This window comes from Oryctolagus cuniculus, chromosome 10 (genome assembly GCF_051225735.1).
Source record: "Oryctolagus cuniculus isolate XC-2025 breed Fujian yellow rabbit chromosome 10, ASM5122573v1, whole genome shotgun sequence".
NCBI lineage: Eukaryota > Metazoa > Chordata > Mammalia > Lagomorpha > Leporidae > Oryctolagus > Oryctolagus cuniculus.
In genome coordinates this window covers 103,283,490-103,303,717 of record NC_142876.1, presented here as the reverse complement: position 1 = coordinate 103,303,717, position 20,228 = coordinate 103,283,490, and the positions used below count along the sequence as shown (strand labels likewise).

The 20,228-nt window shown below is 50.8% G+C and overlaps 1 protein-coding gene across 2 annotated transcripts; it reads right to left on the bottom strand.

The window, feature by feature from the left end:
• Positions 1 to 288: 288 nt before the first annotated feature.
• On the bottom strand, positions 289 to 19,758 carry LOC149124379 (serine protease 44-like). 2 transcript variants are annotated; one of them, XM_089306408.1, is made up of 8 exons: positions 19,353 to 19,710; positions 18,991 to 19,147; positions 18,432 to 18,694; positions 3,622 to 3,699; positions 3,171 to 3,327; positions 2,572 to 2,837; positions 1,209 to 1,372; positions 289 to 647 (listed from the first exon to the last, which is right to left on the bottom strand). In XM_089306408.1, exons 1-8 carry the CDS (start codon positions 19,636 to 19,638, stop codon positions 423 to 425), a joined length of 1,596 nt encoding a protein of 531 aa, XP_089162534.1. In that variant the 5' UTR covers positions 19,639 to 19,710; the 3' UTR covers positions 289 to 422. The 2 variants fall into 2 exon arrangements, with proteins under 2 accessions (XP_089162534.1, XP_089162535.1); XM_089306409.1 differs by lacking the exons at positions 289 to 647; positions 1,209 to 1,372; positions 2,572 to 2,837; positions 3,171 to 3,327; positions 3,622 to 3,699 and adding an exon at positions 16,822 to 17,155 and having other exon boundaries at positions 19,353 to 19,758.
• Positions 19,759 to 20,228: the final 470 nt, after the last annotated feature.

Sequence of the window (20,228 nt, the reverse complement as noted above, 5' to 3'; positions counted from 1 at the left end):
CAATCACCATGCTGACTAGTTTGACAATCTCTAAGCTGAGTGCCCTGAATCCAGAGCCAGGTCGAGGGTTTGTTTCCCTGCTGATGATGTCTCTTCTTCAGTAATGTTCAAGATGTCAACAAGCCATCATGTTCCACCTGGCAGATCAGCTGGCCCTATAGCATAATCGGTTCACTCCCTCCTTCCTACCAGGAAGGGCACAGCCCCAGTCTAAGTGTTGCTGAGGTGGGTAACACCTGCTCCAGGCTGGGACACTTCACAGCCTCATTATCTCTGACATGTGTGGGTCTTCACAGGTTCACTCAATCCCAACTGGATTTCAAGGAAGGGCGTTGAGATGGAACAGGAGGTTGGTGGGAATTTATTGTGAAGCGTGAGATTAAGAAACAGGAGGGGAGTGGGCTGGTGTGATCACAGGGTTGCTAGGAGCCCAGTGGCAACACCAGACACAGGAGGAGGACAAGGAAGGCCGTTGAATCCAGACAGGAAGCTTGATTCATGTGTCTTTTGACCCAGTCCACATAAAAACTAACTTCTGTGTAGACTCCAGGATAGCCTTCATGACCACAGCCAACGCCCCAGCTCACAATCCCCACCTGGATCCATGTTTCATTATACTCACAGACCAAGGGCCCCCCAGAATCTCCCTGAGGAAAGAGAAAGAAAGAAATGGCAGGCATGGAACAGATCCACATCAGAGCAGGCCGAGTATGCTGGCAAAGCGCTCGAAATCAGGCACACGTGGGGGCATCCCCATGCATTCCAAAGGAAATGCTAAACCTAGATTTCCATGAATATGAGGTAGCTGAATTTAAAATTTTTAATAAATAAATATTATGTACCTATTCAAACAAGACTGTTTCAAAAAACTGAATATAAGCCAAGAAAAGACACTTAACTCTGAGATAATAGCGAGTCAAGTGCCTGCCCAGGTACATTGCCTGTGACACACTAGGAGGCTGAAAACATGGAACTTGTACCACCAGTATCACCTGCCTGATTCACCCTGGACCCACCCCTGCCCCTACCCTTCCAAGCAGGGACAGCCTTTCTCTCCTGGAGGACCAGGTTAGGTTAACCCTGACTCTCCTCACTTCTCACTAACGTGAAGAAGGGTGAGTGGAGGGCTAGGCAATGATCCAGGCCCTACTGCCTGGGGATGAGGAAGCTTTCAGGAGACAAGTGTAACACAGGGCCCAGCAACTGACCTGGCAAGAATCCTTTCCTTTATCACTATAGCCACAGACAGCCCCTTTCCTGACCACGTCATTCTTAGCCTTCATCAGTCTCTTGAGTAACCTATTACATTCCTTGTAACGCATAATGGTTAAGTCAGCCTCCTGGAGCATCTTTGGTGCTTTATCTGGTTTATCTGAAGAAACAAAGTAGTAATGAGTTGATCTACGTAAGGATGGGACAGAAGTAGCCAGCATCCAATCCTGCATTCCAGAACAGTGTGTTCAGTTATCCTCATAGGCATTTCATATTGTCCCCATCGGACCCTGGAGGAAATGAGGCTAACAATAACAAGGGTAGAGGAGGCTATAAGATCCCAATCAAGGCTGGCGCCGCAGCTCACTAGGCTAATCTTCCGCCTTGCGGCGCCGGCACACCGGGTTCTAGTCCTGGTTGGGGCGCCGGATTCTGTCCCGGTTACCCCTCTTCCAGGCCAGCTCTCTGCTGTGGCCAGGGAGTGCAGTGGAGGATGGCCCAAGTACTTGGGCCCTGCAACCCATGGGAGACCAGGAGAAGCACCTGGCTCCTGCCATCGGATCAGCGCAGTGCGCCGGCTGCAGCGGGCCGGCCACGGTGGCCATTGGAGGGTGAACCAACGGTAAAGGAAGACCTTTCTCTCTGTCTCTCTCTCTCTCACTGTCCACTCTGCCTGTCAAAAAAAAAAAAAAAAAAAAAGATCCCAATCAAGACAGGAGATGTACAAAGAGCCCAGGGGAGGGAAGGCAAGGTCTTCTCAGCCTGAGGAATCAAAACCCAGCATCTCTCTGCGTATCACTACAGACAGTGAGAGAAAGAGACAGAAAGGTCTTCCTTTTTCCATTGGTTCAACCCCCAAATGGTTGATACGGCTGGCGCACTGCGCCAATCCGAAGCCAGGAGCCAGGTGCTTCCTCCTGGTCTCCCATGTGGGTGCAGGGCCCAAGCACTTGGGCCATCCTCCACTGCACTCCCGGGCCACAGCAGAGAGATGGACTGGAAGAGGAGCAACTGGGACAGAATCCAGCACCCTAACTGGGACTAGAACCCAGAGCACCGGCACCACAGGCGGTGGATTAGCCAAGTGAGCCGCGGCGCCAGCCAAACAGCTCATCTTATCCTAAGCTGAAATCCACCCTGGAGACCACACTATGCTTGGCACCCAAGCCTCCAGGTCCAGGCAAATGAACATAAACACATAAATTGCTGTGACATTACTCCCTGGCAACATCTTCTCTACCCTCCTCCCTTATCTACCTACTAGCAAATATGCCTCTCTGCCCCTTCTTCCAGTTTGTAGGCTGACCCCAGGGCCCAGGTAGCCTCAGAAGTTGCTATAATCTTGCTTCATAGCCTCACCTGTTTCTTCTAGTTTGCCCCATCCAGTTACCCAGCACGTCGTCCCATCTGGCACCAAGAAGGTCTTTTCCGGGAGGCACACAGGCTGAATGTGTGTGGAGTAATTCACAGGGAAGTCGAGCAGAGCAAGTGCAATGTCATCGGAGATCGTTCCCCGAGAACTATAATCGTGGTGCATAACGATGTCTCGGACAGGGACCACGACTGCCATGTTGGATTGATGATTGACGTCTATATCTCCCAGCTTCACCGTGTACTCCATAAAGCTGCAGGGAGAGCCTGAAGGATCTATATACTCCCCCACCACTCCCTCTCAGGCGTCCATCTCAGGCCAGCTAACAGCCACCTCCCCCTCCAAACCACACCCCTTCCCGGGACCCCTGACCACTCTGGCCAGCAGGGCTCCACATGCGTCCCCAGAACAGCAGCACCACCACTTGGGGCTTGGCAGTAATGCCACTCCTCAGGTCTCCCCCCAACCAAACAACTACGGAGACCCTACCCCCTTTATCAGATGAGGGGGAGGGAGTCGAGAGAGAGAGAGGACTGGCTGAAGGCCAGCAGATCAGGGACCCACATTCTCAGCCCCAAACACTCACCCAAATATGCAATGGCCAGCAGTCAGGACCCACTGATGGGCAATGAGGGAGCCTCCACATACGTGTTTATCGTTGACCTGCAGGCTCACCTGCCAGGGCCACTTCCTCTCTGGGGCTGGCGCGCCACCAACTATCCTCAGAATTCTATGGCCACATCCTGGAGCAGGTCAGTGAAGGAAGGGAGCGAGAATAAAGCACCTGCTCCTTGCCATTCACTACCACCACCAGGGCCGGCTGGGGTTCAGAACCCTAAAAGCAAGGCCACATCCTCTCCCACTCTGCAGGGCAGCTCTGTATCTTGCAGGACTGGTCAGAGCGGACCTGGGTCCTCTCAGATCTCAAGGGCAGTTGGGTCCACTCAGTGCCCCACCACCACCCTTCCAGAGCAGGGTCCCACCCCCCCTCAGGGCAGGCCAGTTCCCAGAGGCTGGCTGTGGCCCCGAAACATCACCTGAAATCATTGTCCCTGGAGTACTGTCCCCAGCCGATGCCGTGTCCCTTCGTTTTGCATGAGCATTATAGGAGTCACCTGGAGCAAATGCCATGGAATCGGGGCGTGCCGGGGGTCCCGGGACCTCTACGGCGAGCGACTCCCACCAGCTCGTTCCGGGGTCCCCGCGGCCAACCCCTGAGGGGAGAGAAGGGGAAGATGCCCCCGCCCCTGCCCAGGGCGCTTGGGCCTCGCCGAGCCAGAGCTGAAGGAGAAGGAGCCAGGCCAGGAGGCCCAGCGAGCTGCAGCCAGCGAACGCCATCGGCGCTACAAGGAAGCCCTGCTTCTGGCGCTCCCTCGCGGTGGCGCGTGTCCCTGCCCGGTGCTGGCGGGAAATGCGCCGGTCACGTGGTCGGGGCGGGGCCGGGCGGGGCGGGGCCATAAAGCCAGCTCTGAAGGGTCGCAGGCCGCTCCTTCTCAGCAAAGGGGCACCATCTAGGCAATCAGCGTTCCCTGGCCTAGTCCTTAGCCGAAGTGACAGCTTGTGAGCAGGTGCAACCTCGCGCCGACCTTTGTTCCAAAGAGGTGAGTGCACAACCCCCTTTTCCCCAGGCTTATATTGGGCCAGGTCTTTCCCAAAATTCCCTCCCCGACTCGTGTGTAATAAAATTGAAACTCCTGGAGGGTAGCGGAGGATGGCCCAGGTCCTTGGGCCCTGCACCCGCATGGGAGACCAGGAGAAGCACCTGGCTCCTGGCTTCGGATCAGCGCGGCGCGCCGGCCGCAGCGGCCACTTGGGGGGTGAACCAACGGAAGGAAGACCTTTCTCTCTGTCTCCCTCTCTCTCTCACTGTCTAACTCTGCCTGTCAAAAAATTTTAAAAAATAATAATAAATAAATATTGAAACTCCTTAACATTACTAACCACTGCGATAGAGATGATACTACTACCTTTTTGAAAATCAACATCCACATTAAAAAAAAAAGTTTTTAAACATCATTAGCCATTAGGAAAACACAAATTAAAACCACAGTGAGATATCTATATATACTATAAACCAGCAGACTGGCTAAAATAAATTTTAAAAAATAGTGAATACACCAAATACTGACAGAGGTGCAGATACTGAATCATCCATACATTGTGGTGGAAATGTAAAATATCATAACCATTCTGGAAAACAGATTTAAAATTTTTTACAAAATAATTATGCAATTACCATATGACCTAGAAATTATACTCTTGGGCATTTATACCTGAGAAATAAGGATTTGTGTTCGCATATACTTAAAAAAAAAAACGAATCAGAACGTTTATCTTTAGTCACAATAGCCAACATCTAGGATTGACCCTATAGTAGACATCTTTGCTTACCATAGAAATACACAGCCTGGCCGGCACCGCGGCTCAACAGGCTAATCCTCTGCCTGCGGCGCCGGCACACCGGGTTCTAGTCTCGGTCGGGACGCGGGATTCTGTCCCGTTTGCTCCACTTCCAGTCCACCTCTCAGCTGTGGCCTGGGAGTGCAGTGAAGGATGCCCCAAGTGCTTGGGCCCTGCACCCTCATGGGAGACCAGGAGAAGCACCTGGCTCCTGGCTTCGGATCAGCGCGGTGTGCCGGCCGCAGCACACCAGCCGTAGCGGCCATTGAGGGCTGAACCAATGGAAAAGGAAGACCTTTCTCTCTGTCTCTCTCTCTCACTGTCCACTCCGCCTGTAAAAAAAAAAAAAAAAAAAAAAAACCACACACACACACACACACACACATCCTAATCCATGGAACCTGAGAATATGTTACCCTACATGGCAAGCAAAAATCAAACTAAAGAGCCAGCATTGTGATGCGCCACTTTAAGCCACTTCTTGTGACACCTGTATCCCAGATGAGTGCCATCCAAGTCCCAGATGCTCTATTTCCAATCCAGCTCCCTGCTAATGCACCTGGAAAGTTGGTCCAAGTGCTTGGGCCCCCTGCTAACCACTTGGAGACCCAGATGGGGTTCCAGGCTCCTGGCTTCAGCCTAGCCCAATCCTGGGAAGTCTGTCAGGGGGAAGGGGGTGGTCTCCCTCTATATGTAATTCTGGATTTCAAATAAAATAACTATTTTTTAAAAATGAATTAAAAGGCCAGCGCCGCGGCTCACTAGGCTAATCCTCCGCCTTGCGGCACCAGCACACCGGGTTCTAGTCCCGGTCGGGGCGCCGGATTCTGTCCCTGTTGCCCCTCTTCCAGGCCAGCTCTCTGCTGTGGCCAGTGAGTGCAGTGGAGGATGGCCCAAGTGCTTGGGCCCTGCACCCCATGGGAGACCAGGAGAAGCACCTGGCTCCTGCCATCGGATCAGCGCGGTGATGGAGGGTGAACCAGCGGCCATTGGAGGGTGAACCAATGGTAAAGGAAGACCTTTCTCTCTGTCTCTCACTGTCCACTCTGCCTGTCAAAAAATAAATTAAAAAAATTAAAATTAAAAAATGAATTAAAAAGGATCTTGGGGCTGGCATTGTGGTATAGTGGGTAAAGCTGCCACCTTCAATGCCGGTATCCCATAAGGGTATCAGTTCATGTCCTCTCTGTTCCACTTCCATTCTAGCTCCCTGCTAATGGCCTGGGAAAAGCAGAAGATGGGCCAAGTACCCGGGCCCCTGCACCCATGTGGGAGACTGGGATGAAGCTCCTGGCTCCTAGTTTGGGCCTGGCCCAGCTCTGGCTGTTGCAGCCATATGGGAAGTAAACCATCAGATGAAAGAGTTCTCTCTCTCTCTCTCTCTCTCTCTCTCTGTAACTCAGACTTTCAAATAATTAAATCTGTTTTCTTTTTTTTAAAAAAAAGATCTTGACATACAGAACTCTCTGGATTATCCAAGCAGATCCAATGTAGTCATAACTGTCCTTATAAGAAAGAGACCAGGGGCCAGTGCTATGATGTATCGGTAAAGTCGCCAACTGCAGTGCTGGCATCTCATATGGGCACTCATTCTAGTCCCAGCTGCCCCTCTTCCAATCCAGCTCTCAGCTATGGCCTGGGATAGCAGTAGAAGATGGCCCAAGTCCTTGGGCCTCTGTACTCCCATGGGAGACCCGGAATAAGCTCCTGGCTTCAGATTAGCTCAGCTCTGGTCATTGCTGCCATTTGGGGAGTGCAACCGTGAATGGAAGACCCCCCACACACACCCACCACTCTCTCTACCTCTGCCTCTCTACCTTTCAAATAAATAAATCTTTTTAAAAAAAGAAAGGAAGGAATAAAAAGCCCAGAAGATTGAAGTCAGTAACAGATATGAGGCCCAAAGTAGAGGTCAGAGAGAAAGATTTGAAGATGCAGGAAGAGGCCACAAGTCCAGGAACACAGGCAGTCTCCAGACACTAGAAATGGCAAGGAAACAGATTCTCCCCTAGGGCCCGCAGAGGGGACACAGCCAGCCAACCTTGACCTTGGGGTTTCTGACCTTCAGAACTCCAAAATAATAAATTTGAGTTGTTTTAAGTCACTAAGTTTATTGCAGAGGTAATAAGAGGTTAATACAAATCTAGATGTCCTTCAGTGCGTGAATGGTGAAACTATGGTACACATATACCACGGAATACTACTTAGCAATACCAAGAAATGACCTGTGCATATGTGCAACAGTTTGAATGGACTTCCAGGAAACTACGTGGATTGAAAAAAAAAAAAGCTAACCTTGAAAGGTTTGAAAGGTTACATGCTGTATATTTACTTTTATATAAAACTTTTAAAAAGATAAAACTTTAGAAATAGAAAACAAAATCATGGTTGCCCAGAGTTAGAGAGATACATGCGGTACTTTTTTTTTTTTTTTTTTTTTTTTTTTTTTGGACAGGCAGAGTGGACAGTGAGAGAGAGAGAGAGAGAGAGAAAGGTCTTCCTTTGCCGTTGGTTCACTCTCCAATGGCCGCCGCGGCCGGCGCGCTGCGGCCGGCGCACCGCGCTGATCCGATGGCAGAAGCCAGGAGCCAGGTGCTTTTCCTGGTCTCCCATGGGGTGCAGGGCCCAAGCACTTGGGCCATCCTCCACTGCACTCCCTGGCCACAGCAGAGAGCTGGCCTGGAAGAGGGGCAACCAGGACAGAATCCGGCGCCCCAACCGGGACTAGAACCCGGTGTGCCGGCGCCGCGGCTCACTAGGCTAATCCTCCGCCGGCCTGCGGTACTTTTTTAAAAAGAGATTTATTTTATTTATTTGAAAGACAGAGAGGTCCAGCGCTGTGGCTCACTTGGCTAATCCTCCTCCTGTGGCACTGGCACCCCGGGTTCTAGTCCCGGTTGCTCCTCTTCCAGTCCCGCTCTCTGCTGTGGACCAAGAGGGCAGCGGAGGATGGCCCAAGTGCTTGGGTCCCTGCATGCACATGGGAGACCAGGAGGAAGCACCCAGCTCCTGGCTTCGGACCAGTGCAGCGCCAGCCGTAGCAGCCATTTGGGAAGTGAACCAATGGAAGGAAGACCTTTCTCTCTTTCTCACTGTCTATAACTGTACCTGTGTGTGTGAGAGAGAGAGAGAGAGAGAGAGAGAGAGAGAGACAGGGAAAATGATATCTTCCATCTGTGGTTCATTCCCATATGACCAAAACAGCCAGGACTCGGCCTACTGAAGCAGAAACCTGGACCCCGACCGGGTATCCCACATGGGTGTGGCAGGGACCCGTGCACATGCGCTGTCTTCCACTGCTTTCTCAGGCACATTACCAGTGAGTTGATCAGAAGCAGAGTGGGCAGTCGCTTAACCTGCTACACCACAAATGCAGGCCCCTACATGAGGTTTTGAAAAAGGCTTCCTGCTAATATTCATCCTGGAAGGCTGCAAGTGATGGTCCAAGTACTTGGCTCCCTGCCACCCACGTGGGAGACCTGGATGGAGTTCCAGGCTCCTGGCTCCGTTGTGGCCATCTGGGGAGTGAGCCAGCAGATGAAAGATATATATCTCCCTCTCTACTTCTCCCTCCCTCCTTCCCTCTAACTCTGCTTTTCAAATAAATACATAAATCTTATTTTTAAAAGTATATAAATAGTAAGAAACTGAATAGAATCCAGAAATAGGCATAAAAAATGTACAGTAAGCTAATACTGTAAACCAATGTGCATTTTCAACAAGTGAATAAACATTAAAGTTATGAACAAATATACTTCAATCCCTTTATCATTCCATACACAAAAATTTATTTGTAGACCATAGACCTACATATAAAAGCTAAAACTATAAAGCTTTTAAAAGAAAAACAGAAGAAAAAATTTTGCATCCCCCATTTAAGAAAGGGAACAAAGCCAGTCACAGATTTTAAGCTCTAATCAAAATCTATGAAGATGAGGCTGGCGCTGTGGCATAACGGGTTAAAGCCCTGGCCTGAAGTACCGGCATCCCATATGGGCACCGATTCTAGTCCCAGCTGCTCCTCTTCTGATCCAGCTCTCTGCTATGGTCTGGGAAAGCAGTAGAAGATGGCCCAAGCCCTTGGGCCCCTGCACCTGCATGGGAGACCCGGAAGAAGCTCCTGGCTCCTGGCTTCGGATTGGCATAGCTCCAGTCATTGCAGTCATCTGGGGAGTGAACCAGCAAGTGGAAGACCTCTCTCTGTCTCTTACCTCTCTCTATAACTCTTTCAAATAAATAAAATAAATCTTTAAAATATATATATGAAGGATATTTATAAATTAGCAATAAAAAACAACATCCTCATTATTTTAAATGGGCAAAACATTTGAAAAGACACTTCACAAAAGAAGATATGCAGCTGGTCAGTGTTGTAGCACTCTGGGTTAAGCCACTACTTGAGATACTGGCATCCCATATCAGAGTGCTGGTTAGAGTCCCAGCTGTTCTGCTTCTGATCCAGCTCTCTGCTAATGCTCCTGGGAAATCAGTGGATGGTGGCCCAAGTACTTGGGTCCTTGCCACCCACATGGGAGACCCAGATGGAGTTCCTGGCTCCTGGCTTCAGCTTGGCCTAACTCTAGCTGTTGTAGCCATTTGGGAGATGAATCATCAAATAGAAAATCTGTCTCTCCCACTTTCTCCATCACTCTGCTTTAAAATAAATGAAATAAATTTTTTAAAAAAAGATATGCAAACAAGTGATTAATAGCATACAGAAGGGTGCTAAATGTCATTAATCACAGGGAAATGCAAATGAAAACCTAAGTGAAACACCATTTCACACCTATTACAATTGATCAAAAGAAGTACTGAGTTTGAGTAGATGTGCTCAAACTCATTTACTGCTACTCAGACTATAAAATGGTACAGCCAATTTGGAAAAGTCTTCAGAAATTTCTAATTACATTAAACTTACATGTATTCTATGAACCTGCTGTTTTACTCTTAGGTGTCTTCCCAAAAGAAGTGAGAGAAAAAGTCTTAAACTAGCAGCTTTGTTCATAACTGGCCAAAATCCAAACAATTCAATGTCAGTCATCAAAACAATAAAAAATAGCCGGCGCCGCGGCTCACTAGGCTAATCCTCCGCCTAGCGGCGCCAGCACACCAGGTTCTAGTCCCAGTCGGGGCGCCGGATCCTGTCCCGGTTGCCCCTCTTCCAGGCCAGCTCTCTGCTGTGGCCAGGGAGTGCAGTGGAGGATGGCCCAAGTGCTTGGGCCCTGCACCCGCATGGGAGACCAGGAGAAGCACCTGGCTCCTGCCTTCGGATCAGTGCGGTGCACCGGTCGCAGTGTGCCAGCCGCGGCGGCCATTGGAGGGTGAACCAACGGCAAAGGAAGACTTTCCTCTCTGTCTCTCTCTCTCACTGTCCACTCTACCTGTCAAGAAATAAAAAAATAATAATAATAAAAATAAAACAATAAAAACTATTCCACAATTAAAAGGTATGAAATAGGGACTGGCACTGTGGCATAGCGGGTAAGCAGCTGCCTGCAACACTGGCATCCCATATGGGTTCCAGTTTGAGTCCCAGCTGTTCCACTTCCTTTTTTTTTTTTTTTTTTTGACAGGCAGAGTGGACAGTGAGCGAGACAGAGAGAAAGGTCTTCCATTTGCCATTGGTTCACCCTTCAATGGCCACCACGGCCAGTGCACCGCGCTGATCTGAAGCCAGGAGCCAGGTGCTTCTCCTGGTCTCCCATGGGGTGCAGGGCCCAAGCACTTGGGCCATCCTCCACTGTACACAGCAGAGAGAAAGCTGGCCTGGAAGAGAGGCAACCGGGACAGAATCGGGTGTCCCGACCAGGACTAGTGTGCCGGCGCCGCAGGCGGAGGATTAGCCTATTGAGCCACGGCGCTGGCCCAGCTGCTCCATTTCCAATCCATCTCCCTGCTATTGTGCCTGGGGAAAACAAGTGAAAGATGGCTCCAGTACTTGGGCCCCTGCAACCCATCTGGGAGACCTGGAAGAAGCTCCTGGCTTCAGCCTGGCCCAGCCCTGGCTGTTGTAGCCATTTGGGGAGTGATACAGAGGATGGAAGCTGGCACACTCTCCCTCTCTCTCTCTGTAATTCTACCTTTTAAAAAAAAAAAGATTTATTTTATTTATTTGAAGGACAGAGTTACAGAGAGAAGTAGAGACAGAGAGAGAGGTCTTCCATCTGCTGGTTCACTCCCCAGATGGCCCCAACGGCCGGAGCTGAGCCAATCAGAAGTCAGGAGCCAGGCGCTTCTTCCGGGTGCTGACCCCTATTTCATACTTTTTAAAAAAGATTTATTTGGGGGTCGGCACTGTGGCGCAGCATGTTAACACCCTGGCCTGAAGCGCCGGCACCCTATATGGGTGCTGGTTCAAGACCCAGCTGCTCCACTTCCGATCCAGCTCTCTGCTGTAGCCTGGGAAAGCAGTACAAGATGGCCCAAGTCCTTAGGCCCCTGCACCTGTGTGGGAGACCCAGAAGAAGCTCCTGGCTCCTGACTTTGGATCAGCTCAGCTCTGGCTATTGTGGCCATCTGGGGAGTGAACCAGCAGATGGAAGACCTCTCATTCTCTCTCTCTCTCTCTGAGTGAGTCTTTCAAATAAATAAATAACTCTTTAAAAAATAAGTAAAAAGTATGAAATAACAAGATATATATGTGTGTGTGTATATATATATATAAAACAATATGTGGGAGACAAGTCAAAACAAAAGGTACTCACTCTAAGATTCATTTTATATAAGGCTCAATAACATGCAAATCTTATCTAATCAGTCATCAAGATAGTGGCTATCTCTTCAAAAAGATGACTAGAAAGGGACACCAGGAAATATGCTAGTGTTATGGAAATATTTATCATGATTTAGGCTGTGCATGGTAGGGTAGACATTTGTTAAACCTCATAAAATTCTACATTGAAATCTATGCATTTTACTACATATAGCCTACACTCAATAAAACAGTAATACAGATATATATTAAGAGACAATAGTCATTCACCATCATAAGCATCTAAGCTTATCCATATTAAGAAATAAAGGAGTTACTGGCGTTGTGGTACAGCAAGTTAAGCCGCTGCTTCTGATGCAGGCATCACAAATGAGCCAGTTTGAGTCTCTGCTGCTCCAGTTCTTATGCAGCTCCCTGCTAATGAGCCTGGGAAGGCAGCAAAAGATACTTGGGTCTCCACCAACCACGTGGGAGGCCTAGGCTCCTGGCTCCAGAAAGGCAGGCCATTGCAGCCATTTGGGGAGTGGAACAGAGCATAGAAGCTCTCGCTTGCACACACACACACACACACACACACACTCTGTGTGTGTGTCATTCTGCCTTTCAAGCAAATAAATCTTTTTAAAAAAGAAAGAGAAGGAAGCAATGAGCTATGTGGAAGTAGAAACAAAAATTAATATAAATTACTTTAAAATGTGCACAACAATCCAGAAATAAAACAGATGATACAACTGAATTAGTTAAAATGAAGTTTTTCTATGAGTTAACTGAGGCACAAGATGACTATGGATTAATCAAAAGTGGATCTGGTTTTTTTGTTGGATCAAGGGCTGCAGTGGCAGTCCTACCAATTCCAGAGAGCCAACTTCCATCTAAATGGCTGTTCTGTACCCTTAGTATATTCTTCATGTCCCAAGATAACTGCTTAAGCTCTCGCTACCACATATATAGTCCAGCCAAGAGGGAAGAAAGGGATGAAGAAGAGTTTGGCTTCCATTTAAGGACATTTCCCAGAATTCACCACCAACACTTCTGTTTGTATTTACTTGGGCAGAGTTTGCATCACACTTAAAAGAAACTTAGAAATGTAGTTTTTATTCTATTCAGTTATATGCCCAGAAGGAAGGGAGGAAAGATGCACCCGTGTGGGAGACCTGGAAGAAGCTCCTGGTTCCTGGCTTCAGATCAGCGCAGCTCCAGCTGTTATGGCCATCTGGGGAGTGAACGAGTGGATGGAAGACCTCTCTCTCTCTGTCTCTACCTTTCTCTGTAACTCCTTTGAATAAATAAAATAAATTTAAAAAAAAAAAGAAGAAGAAAATGAACCAGCAGACATGGTGAGAACCGCAAGCTATCATCTCCCTAAACTTGAGCCTTCTGTTTTCATTAGAGCCTGATCAGAGATTTGGTGCTCAAGGCCCTACTTTCAGGAGATGGGCAGAAACAAGTAGCAAATGGAGATTTACAACTTGGGATGTAGTACTCTGATTGTGCTCCGGCTTCCAACGTACCAGATACAATGACTAGCAAGCTCAGCTACAAAGCTTCATGGAGAAATGTTGATGGCCATAAAGAGCACAGGCCACAGAATCTAACTGACTAAAGCCACCTATCCAACACCCACTACAGTAGATAGGGGCCTGCCCTCTTACTCTGTGGCTTATACACCAGGGGTGAGCATGTGGTACAGGGGTAAAGTTGCTCCTTGGGATAACTGCACCCTACCCTGGAGTGCCTGGTTCACATCCCCACTACTCCACTTGCAACCCACCTCCTGCTAATGTGCATCCTGGAAGGCAGCAGTTGATGGCTCAAGGACTTGGATCCCTGGCACCCATGTGTGAGGCCCAAACTGAGTTCCAGGCTCCTGGCTGCAGCCTTGCCTGGGCATTTGGGAGTGACAGCAGGTCTCTCTCCATCTGTCTTTCAAATAACATAAAAATAAATAAAACACCTAAGCCTAATGTAGGTAAGCAGTTTTCAGAACACACAGGAGACACTCTCCACACATTTATTCAGTTGACATCCGAAGCCTCCACGCTCCATAACTGCCTCAGCACAATTTGGGGTGGTGTCCCTGCATGCAGCCCCTGGGGCACTGAGGAAGGGGGTGCCAGGCTGGGTGGCCCTGAGAGGATCCGTGGCTGAGGCTCTCCAATGACAGGTGGGCCCTCACTTGAGCGTGAGGGAACTCCCCCAGCCCCAGACAACTGAGCCAGATATGGAAGTCTCAAGCCTCACACCTCTGCAGGGAGGCAATGCCTTCTTCACTCCTCTGAGCGTCACCAAGCTGAGTGTTTGACAAAGTCTCAGGTGAGAGCCCTGAATCCAAAGCCAGGTCTAGGGCTTGTTTCGCTGTTGATGATGTCTCTTTCTTTGGTAGATGTTCTCCAAGATGTCAACAGGTCATCATGCTCCACCTGGCAGGTCAGCTGGCCCTGTAGCTTGATCAGTCCACTCCCTTCTTCCCACCAGGAAGAGCATAGCCCAGGTGTAGGTGTGGCTAAGGCAGGTGACCAGAATAACAGGTCTAGACACTTTGCAGGCTCCAGTCCCTGCCATGCTGTATTGTGTGCATCTCCACAGAGTCAATGGATCCCAACTGGAACTTGAGGCAAGAGCATTGAAATGGAATGGGAGGTTGGAGGGAAAGGACACCTTTTGAAAGTGTGAGACTCAGAAACAGGAAGGGAGTGGGTGAGGTGGTGACCTTCTCAAAAGGTCACCAGGATGCTATGCAGCAGTACCAGACCCAGGAGTAGGACGAGGAACACCACTGGATAGAAACGGGCAGCCTGGTTCACTGCTGCGATCAGCCACTTACTGTAGAAGCGAACATCTGTATAGACTCCAGGAAGTCTTTCACGACCACAACCAATGCCCCAGCTCACAATCCCCACCTGGACCCACGTGTTATTAAATTCACAGACCAAGGGGCCCCCAGAATCTCCCTGGAGAAAGAGAAAGAAATCAACTCCAGGAATGGAAAGGGACTCACCTCAGAGCAGGCTGACTGCACTGGAAGGGACTGAGGAGACAGGTGCACACAGGGCTTCCCCAAGATCCCAAAACCCTGCCAGGCCCAGGCTTCTGTGAATATGAGAACTGTTCAGTGCAGGGGAATATGAGACTACTCACATACTGAAAAGTTAATGGTAAAACTTTTGAAAATTTATTTTATTTACTTGAGAGGCAGAGAGATTGACAGAGAGATTACCCCTAAACCACTGGTTCACTTCCCAAATGCTCAGGAGCCCAGAACTCAATCTGGGTCTCCCATGTAGGTGGAAGACACCCAAGAACTCGAGCCGTCTGTCTCTCAAGGTGCACAGTTGCAGGAAGATGGAATCAGGAGCACAGCTGGGACTCGAACCCAGGCACTCTCGATATGAAATGCAGGTGTACTGAGCAGCATCTTCATTGCTGCACCAAAGCCCGATCCCTGGGAAATTTTTAATAACCCCAGATGATATAATGACTGGTCATTCTCAGACAACTGTGACTTAAACACTTGGAACATCACCTCTGCATGGTGATGTTCCAAACCCTTACATTTAGCCTGAAGTTTTTCTAGCATTCCTATCTTATATAGCGACTTCCCTCTCCACATTTTAAGTTCCATCCTTAGACAACCCACACACACCCCAACTCAAGCAGAACTCTTGATGTCTTTTCCCAAACCTGCTCCACTGGTCTCACCTCCTATCATACCAGTGAGAAAAACAGGTCTTCTTCATTCTCTCCCTCACTCCCACTGCCCTCCCCACAGGCCGTCAGTCACCAAGAACTCAAACACACCTCCTCCAACCACCTCGCCGCCCCAGGCCCTGTTTGAGACTCAATATCACAGCTTATAGAATGAAAATAAGCTCGTAGACTTCAGTTCATGACCACACCACTAAGGGATCCATTCTTCTGAAAGGCAAAGATGATCGTGCTCACTCAGCCCCATCTCCAAATCTTGCCAGACTGAAGTCGAAAAACTTGACATAGCATGCCGGGCTGCATGTATTTAAACTCCGATCCACTTCCCTGACCATATTTGCCACCTCACTGCTTCAGATGGGCCAAACATTTCTTTTAGAAGTGCCCCTCAGAGGAGGGCACTGTGGTACAGTGGGTTAGGCTGCCACTTGGGACGCCTGCATCCCATATCAGTTTGCCTGGAATTGAGTCCCATAACCACGTCCAGTACAGTCTACTCTTAATTTGTACCCTGGAGGGCAGTGGGTGATGGTTCAAGTGGCTGAGTTCCTGTTGCCCACACAGGAGACCCAGAGCAAGTTCCCTGTTCCTGGCTTGAGTCTAGCCTAGTCCAAGCTGTTTCAGACATTTCGGGGAGGAGCCAAGGAATGGAAGATTTTGATCTCTTTCTCTTTCTTTCAAATACACAAAAAAATACACAAGTGTTTTTTTTAAGTGCCTCTGGAGCAGGCAGGTACTTAGCATAGTGGCTAAGACACTCACATGCCATATCAGGAGTCCCTGGGTTTGATATCTTCCTCCAGTGCCTGACTCCAGCTTCCCGCTAACGCAGACCCTGGGATGCAGCAGTAGCAGAACAAGCAATTGGATTCCCATCTCCCATATAGGAGTCCCATATAGGAGTTCCTGGCTCCTGGCTTCAGCCTGGCCTAGCCCTGGCTGTGTGGGCATTTGGGGAAGAACCAAAGGATGAGAGAGCTCGCTCCCCCCATCTCTCTTCTGCTCTCTCTCTCTCTCTCCCTCTCTGTGTCTGTCTGACTCTCTCAAATAAATAAAATTTTTCAAAGGAAGTACCCTCAGACCTTTCACTTGCTGCACATGCTGTTGCTTTTCCCTACAGTGCAGTTCTCCTCTTCCCAAGAAACCCAAATACTCCTCTAAGACCTACTCAAATGTTCCCTTCCCAGGAAGGCAGCTGGTGCAGAGGCACAGCAGGAGCCCGGGAGGCCACAGATACCCACAGGAAGACCTAGGCGAATGCCTTTGGATGTCACCTTGCAGTGTGTACACAAAGGTTGATGATGTCTAGGTGGCAGGGTTCTGACATGGATTAACTGAGATAATGAGAATTAACGTCAGGCTGGCACGGTAAGTGCTCCATGGAGAAGAACCCTTAAACTCCATGTGTACCATCAGCATTGTCTGTCCCCACACCGCCTACCCACCAGCAGTGCCCTCAGGCAGCAAGGGCTGCTCTGCTTGGAAGGAAGAGGCTGGGAAGCCGTGAGGGTTTTCTCCCCATGGGGTGAATGGAGGAGGCAACGCACAACTCAGGTCATGCCGCTAGCGAATGAGGGAAGGGCCCATTCTTACCTGGCAGGCATCCTTTCCTCCCTCCTTATAGCCACAGATCATCCCTTCCAGGACCAGATCTTTACGAGAAAGTGAGGCCTTCTTCAACATTTCATTACACTCTTTATAGTGGATGATTTCTTGGTTCACCTCCTGGAGAATTTCTGCAGGCTTTGCATTCACTGACAAAGAAGACCAGTGGTGTGTGGATGTGCACAAGTGGACAGTGCCCCAAGATCCCAGTGTCCCTCCAGAAGAAGGCAGAGCTATGAGTACTGTCCATATTTGGCAAAGGAGGGAAACCAAGGTCCAAAAATCAGCCTGGGAAAGGATAGGGTGAGAAACAAAACCAAGAAAGGAAAAGGCAGTCTGTTTCCAGAAAGGGAGAGATGAGGTTGTACCAGCCTGAGAAATCAGAACCCTGTCTGTCAGGTAACAGTGACAGCTTTGTGCATCAGGAAAACTTCATTCCTTTTTTTTTTTTTTTTTTTTTTTTTTTTTTTTTTTTGACAGGCAGAGTGGACAGTGAGAGAGACAGAGACAAAGGTCTTCCTTTGCCATTGGTTCACCCTCCAATGGCCGCCACGGCCAGCGCACTGCGGCCGGCGCACCGCGTTGATCTGATGGCAGGAGCCAGGTACTTCTCCTGGTCTCCCAAGGGGTGCAGGGCCCAAACACTTGGGCCATCCTCCACTGCACTCCCTGGCCACAGCAGAGAGCTGGCCTGGAAGAGGGCCAACCAGGACAGAACCCAGCACCCCGACCGGGACTAGAACCCGGTGTGCCGGCGCCACTAGGTGGAGGATTAGCCTAGTGAGCCGCAGCGCCGGCCCGCTTCATTACTTTCTAGAACGGGATCACAGACTCTCAGACAGGCAACAGCCCCAAGATAACAAATGTATCCTCTTCTCATAGATAGGAGGCCCCACAGTCACACCGAAAGGGGTCTTCTGGCTCTGCCTACATAAGCAGAGACAGGAAGCTCCCTACCCACCAAGGCAGGCACTTCCAGTGAGAAGCAGCTCTGACTGGCAGATAGCTCACCACTGCCTGAGCAGAAATCTGCCGTGGAGAGAACTCCATAGTGTCTGGCTCTGTCCCCACAGAACAGGCCAAAATGCCCCCAGACCATCCAGACACAGTACCGCACAAATCTGCAGAGAGAGACTTCGCCCACGAGTGTCTTCTCCTGGCTGAGCAACTCCAGTCCCCAGGAGAGGCAACTTTCCTAAATGGTTGCCATCAAAGGTCTGTGTTGCAACAAAAGATCTTAAAACAATTTCCAGGGGCACCACAGCCAACCAGGAACCACTCCCTGTTGCGAGCTAACCCTGCTCCCCGCTTGCCTGTCTGACAGGCAGTCTGCCTCCCTGCCCTTCCCTTGAGCCGTCAGCGCTCCTCCAGGGAAAAGGCGGCCTCCCCTCCGCTCGGGGTTTGCTTCCGGCCTCGGAATCTCACCGCCCTGTGATGTTTTGCCCCATCCAGTCACCCAGCAGTTGGTCCCAGCTTCCACCCATAGAATCTCTGAAGGGATGCAGACGGATTGGATGGCAGAGGTAAAATTCACAGGTTGCAGGAGGTGGAGAAGAGCAATGTCATTTTTCACCGTTCTAGCTCTTCTGAACAGAGAGTGGACAATGATTTTCCGGACTGGCATCACCAGACTGGTGTTTTGGTTGTGGATGCTTCGATCTCCCATCTTGACGCTGTAATGGAAACGGCTGTGGGAGAGAGGACACAGCCCTCCTAGAGACCCTGGGACACATTCCTTGTGCCTCTCAACCTGACACCAACCTCCCTTGCTGCTCCTACCCCTCTGTCGCCAAAAGCCCCTCCTTGGTCACCCTAAAAACTGGCCTGCCTGACCCCCTTGGGCACCCCGACATCCCCTCCCCTTCTCGTTGTGTGTGCTGTGGGTTTTTCCATGGTGCCAGGACAACGGGACTGAGGGGCTGTTCAGGGAGGACAGGGCTGACCCCAGAACTCTTCCTGTCTCTACTCACGCAGCCGCCCTCACCTTAAAATGCAGTGGGCAGCGGTCAGCACCCACTGCGCCGCGATCAGGGAGCCTCCGCACACGTGCAAGCCTCGAAACCGCACGCTCACCTGCCAGGGCCATTTCCCCTCCTCAGTATCCATTCCTCCCACGATCTTCACGAGCGAGCCGCCACAGTCTGGTGGGGAGGGACCGTGCGGAGGGTCTCAAGGAAACAGGCCCCGGCTCCGCCCGTCGAGCCCAGGGCTTCCCTCAGAGGGCCAAGAGGAGGCCATGCCCTTGAACTCCAGGGCAGCTTCCTATTCCGCCCGCACTGGCAGGGCTGCAGTCCCCCTCCCCCGCGCCCAGCAGAGCACCTCCAGACGCCCCACGTCGAAAGTCACCTGAGTTAAATGCCAACAAACTGCTCTGGTTCTTGTTCTTCCCAAGTTGCTGGGGTGCCGGGAATCCACGGCCCCCTCCAGGGAGCGTTTCCCACCAGCTCGCTCTGGGGTCCTCGTCGCCGCCCCCTGAACGGAGAGGAGAAGAGGAGGGCGGCGCCGCTTCTCCCTGAGCCCCCGCCCCGGCTTCCTGGGCCTCGGTGAGCCGCGTTCGAAAGAGCAGGAGCCAGGCCAGGAAGCCCAGGGAGCCGCCGCCGGCGGAGGCCATGGTACCGGCAGCGCCTCTCATGGCGCCCCCTCGCGGCGGCGGCGGCGGTGGCGGCGCGCGCCGCTGCCCTGGAGTTGGCGGGAAACGCTTCGGCCTCGTGGACCGAGGCGCGGGAGCGGTGAACCCTGGCGCTGCAAGGTTGCCCGCCTGAGGGAAATGTCGCGCTCTCTGTTTCACTCAGACCCTCAACTCCAGACTGTCTGGCTTGAACTGCTCGGGGCCAAGAGACTGGCGCACTTGTGGGGAGACTGCCCTTGACGCAGACCTCCCCTCCGGTGTCTGGCCCGACGGGGCGACGGGGCCCCTGCTTCCTGCAGCGGAACCTGGCCTCGAGCCGGCGCCGCAGGGCGCAGCGGGGCTCAGGTGGAAAGCCCTAATTCGCTGCCACGGCTCCTCAATCAGGGCTTCCTCACCGGGTAGACTGGAGGAGAGGGACCACACGGATTAGGCAGGTTACACAAAGCAGCCGGTTACTCTTCTGTTTCAGTCAAGGAGGGACACATTTATAAAGCGGCCACCACCAAAACTACGTGAAGGTCAAGCCATGACTAGCTGGGGGCCCTGGTGTCTCCCCGTGGCTCACCTTTTGGTCCTTCCTGCTCAGCTGCTTC

Coding starts and splice junctions, on each gene's coding strand:
- LOC149124379 (XM_089306408.1), bottom strand. CDS start 19,638: ATGAGAGGCGCTGCCGGTACCATGGCCTCCGCCGGCGGCGGCTCCCTG. Junction 3,328..3,621: donor TCCAGGGACAATGATTTCAG/GTGATGTTTCGG, acceptor GACCTGCTCCAG/GATGTGGCCATAGAATTCTG. Junction 2,838..3,170: donor GCTGGCCATTGCATATTTGG/GTGAGTGTTTGG, acceptor CTCTCCCTGCAG/CTTTATGGAGTACACGGTGA.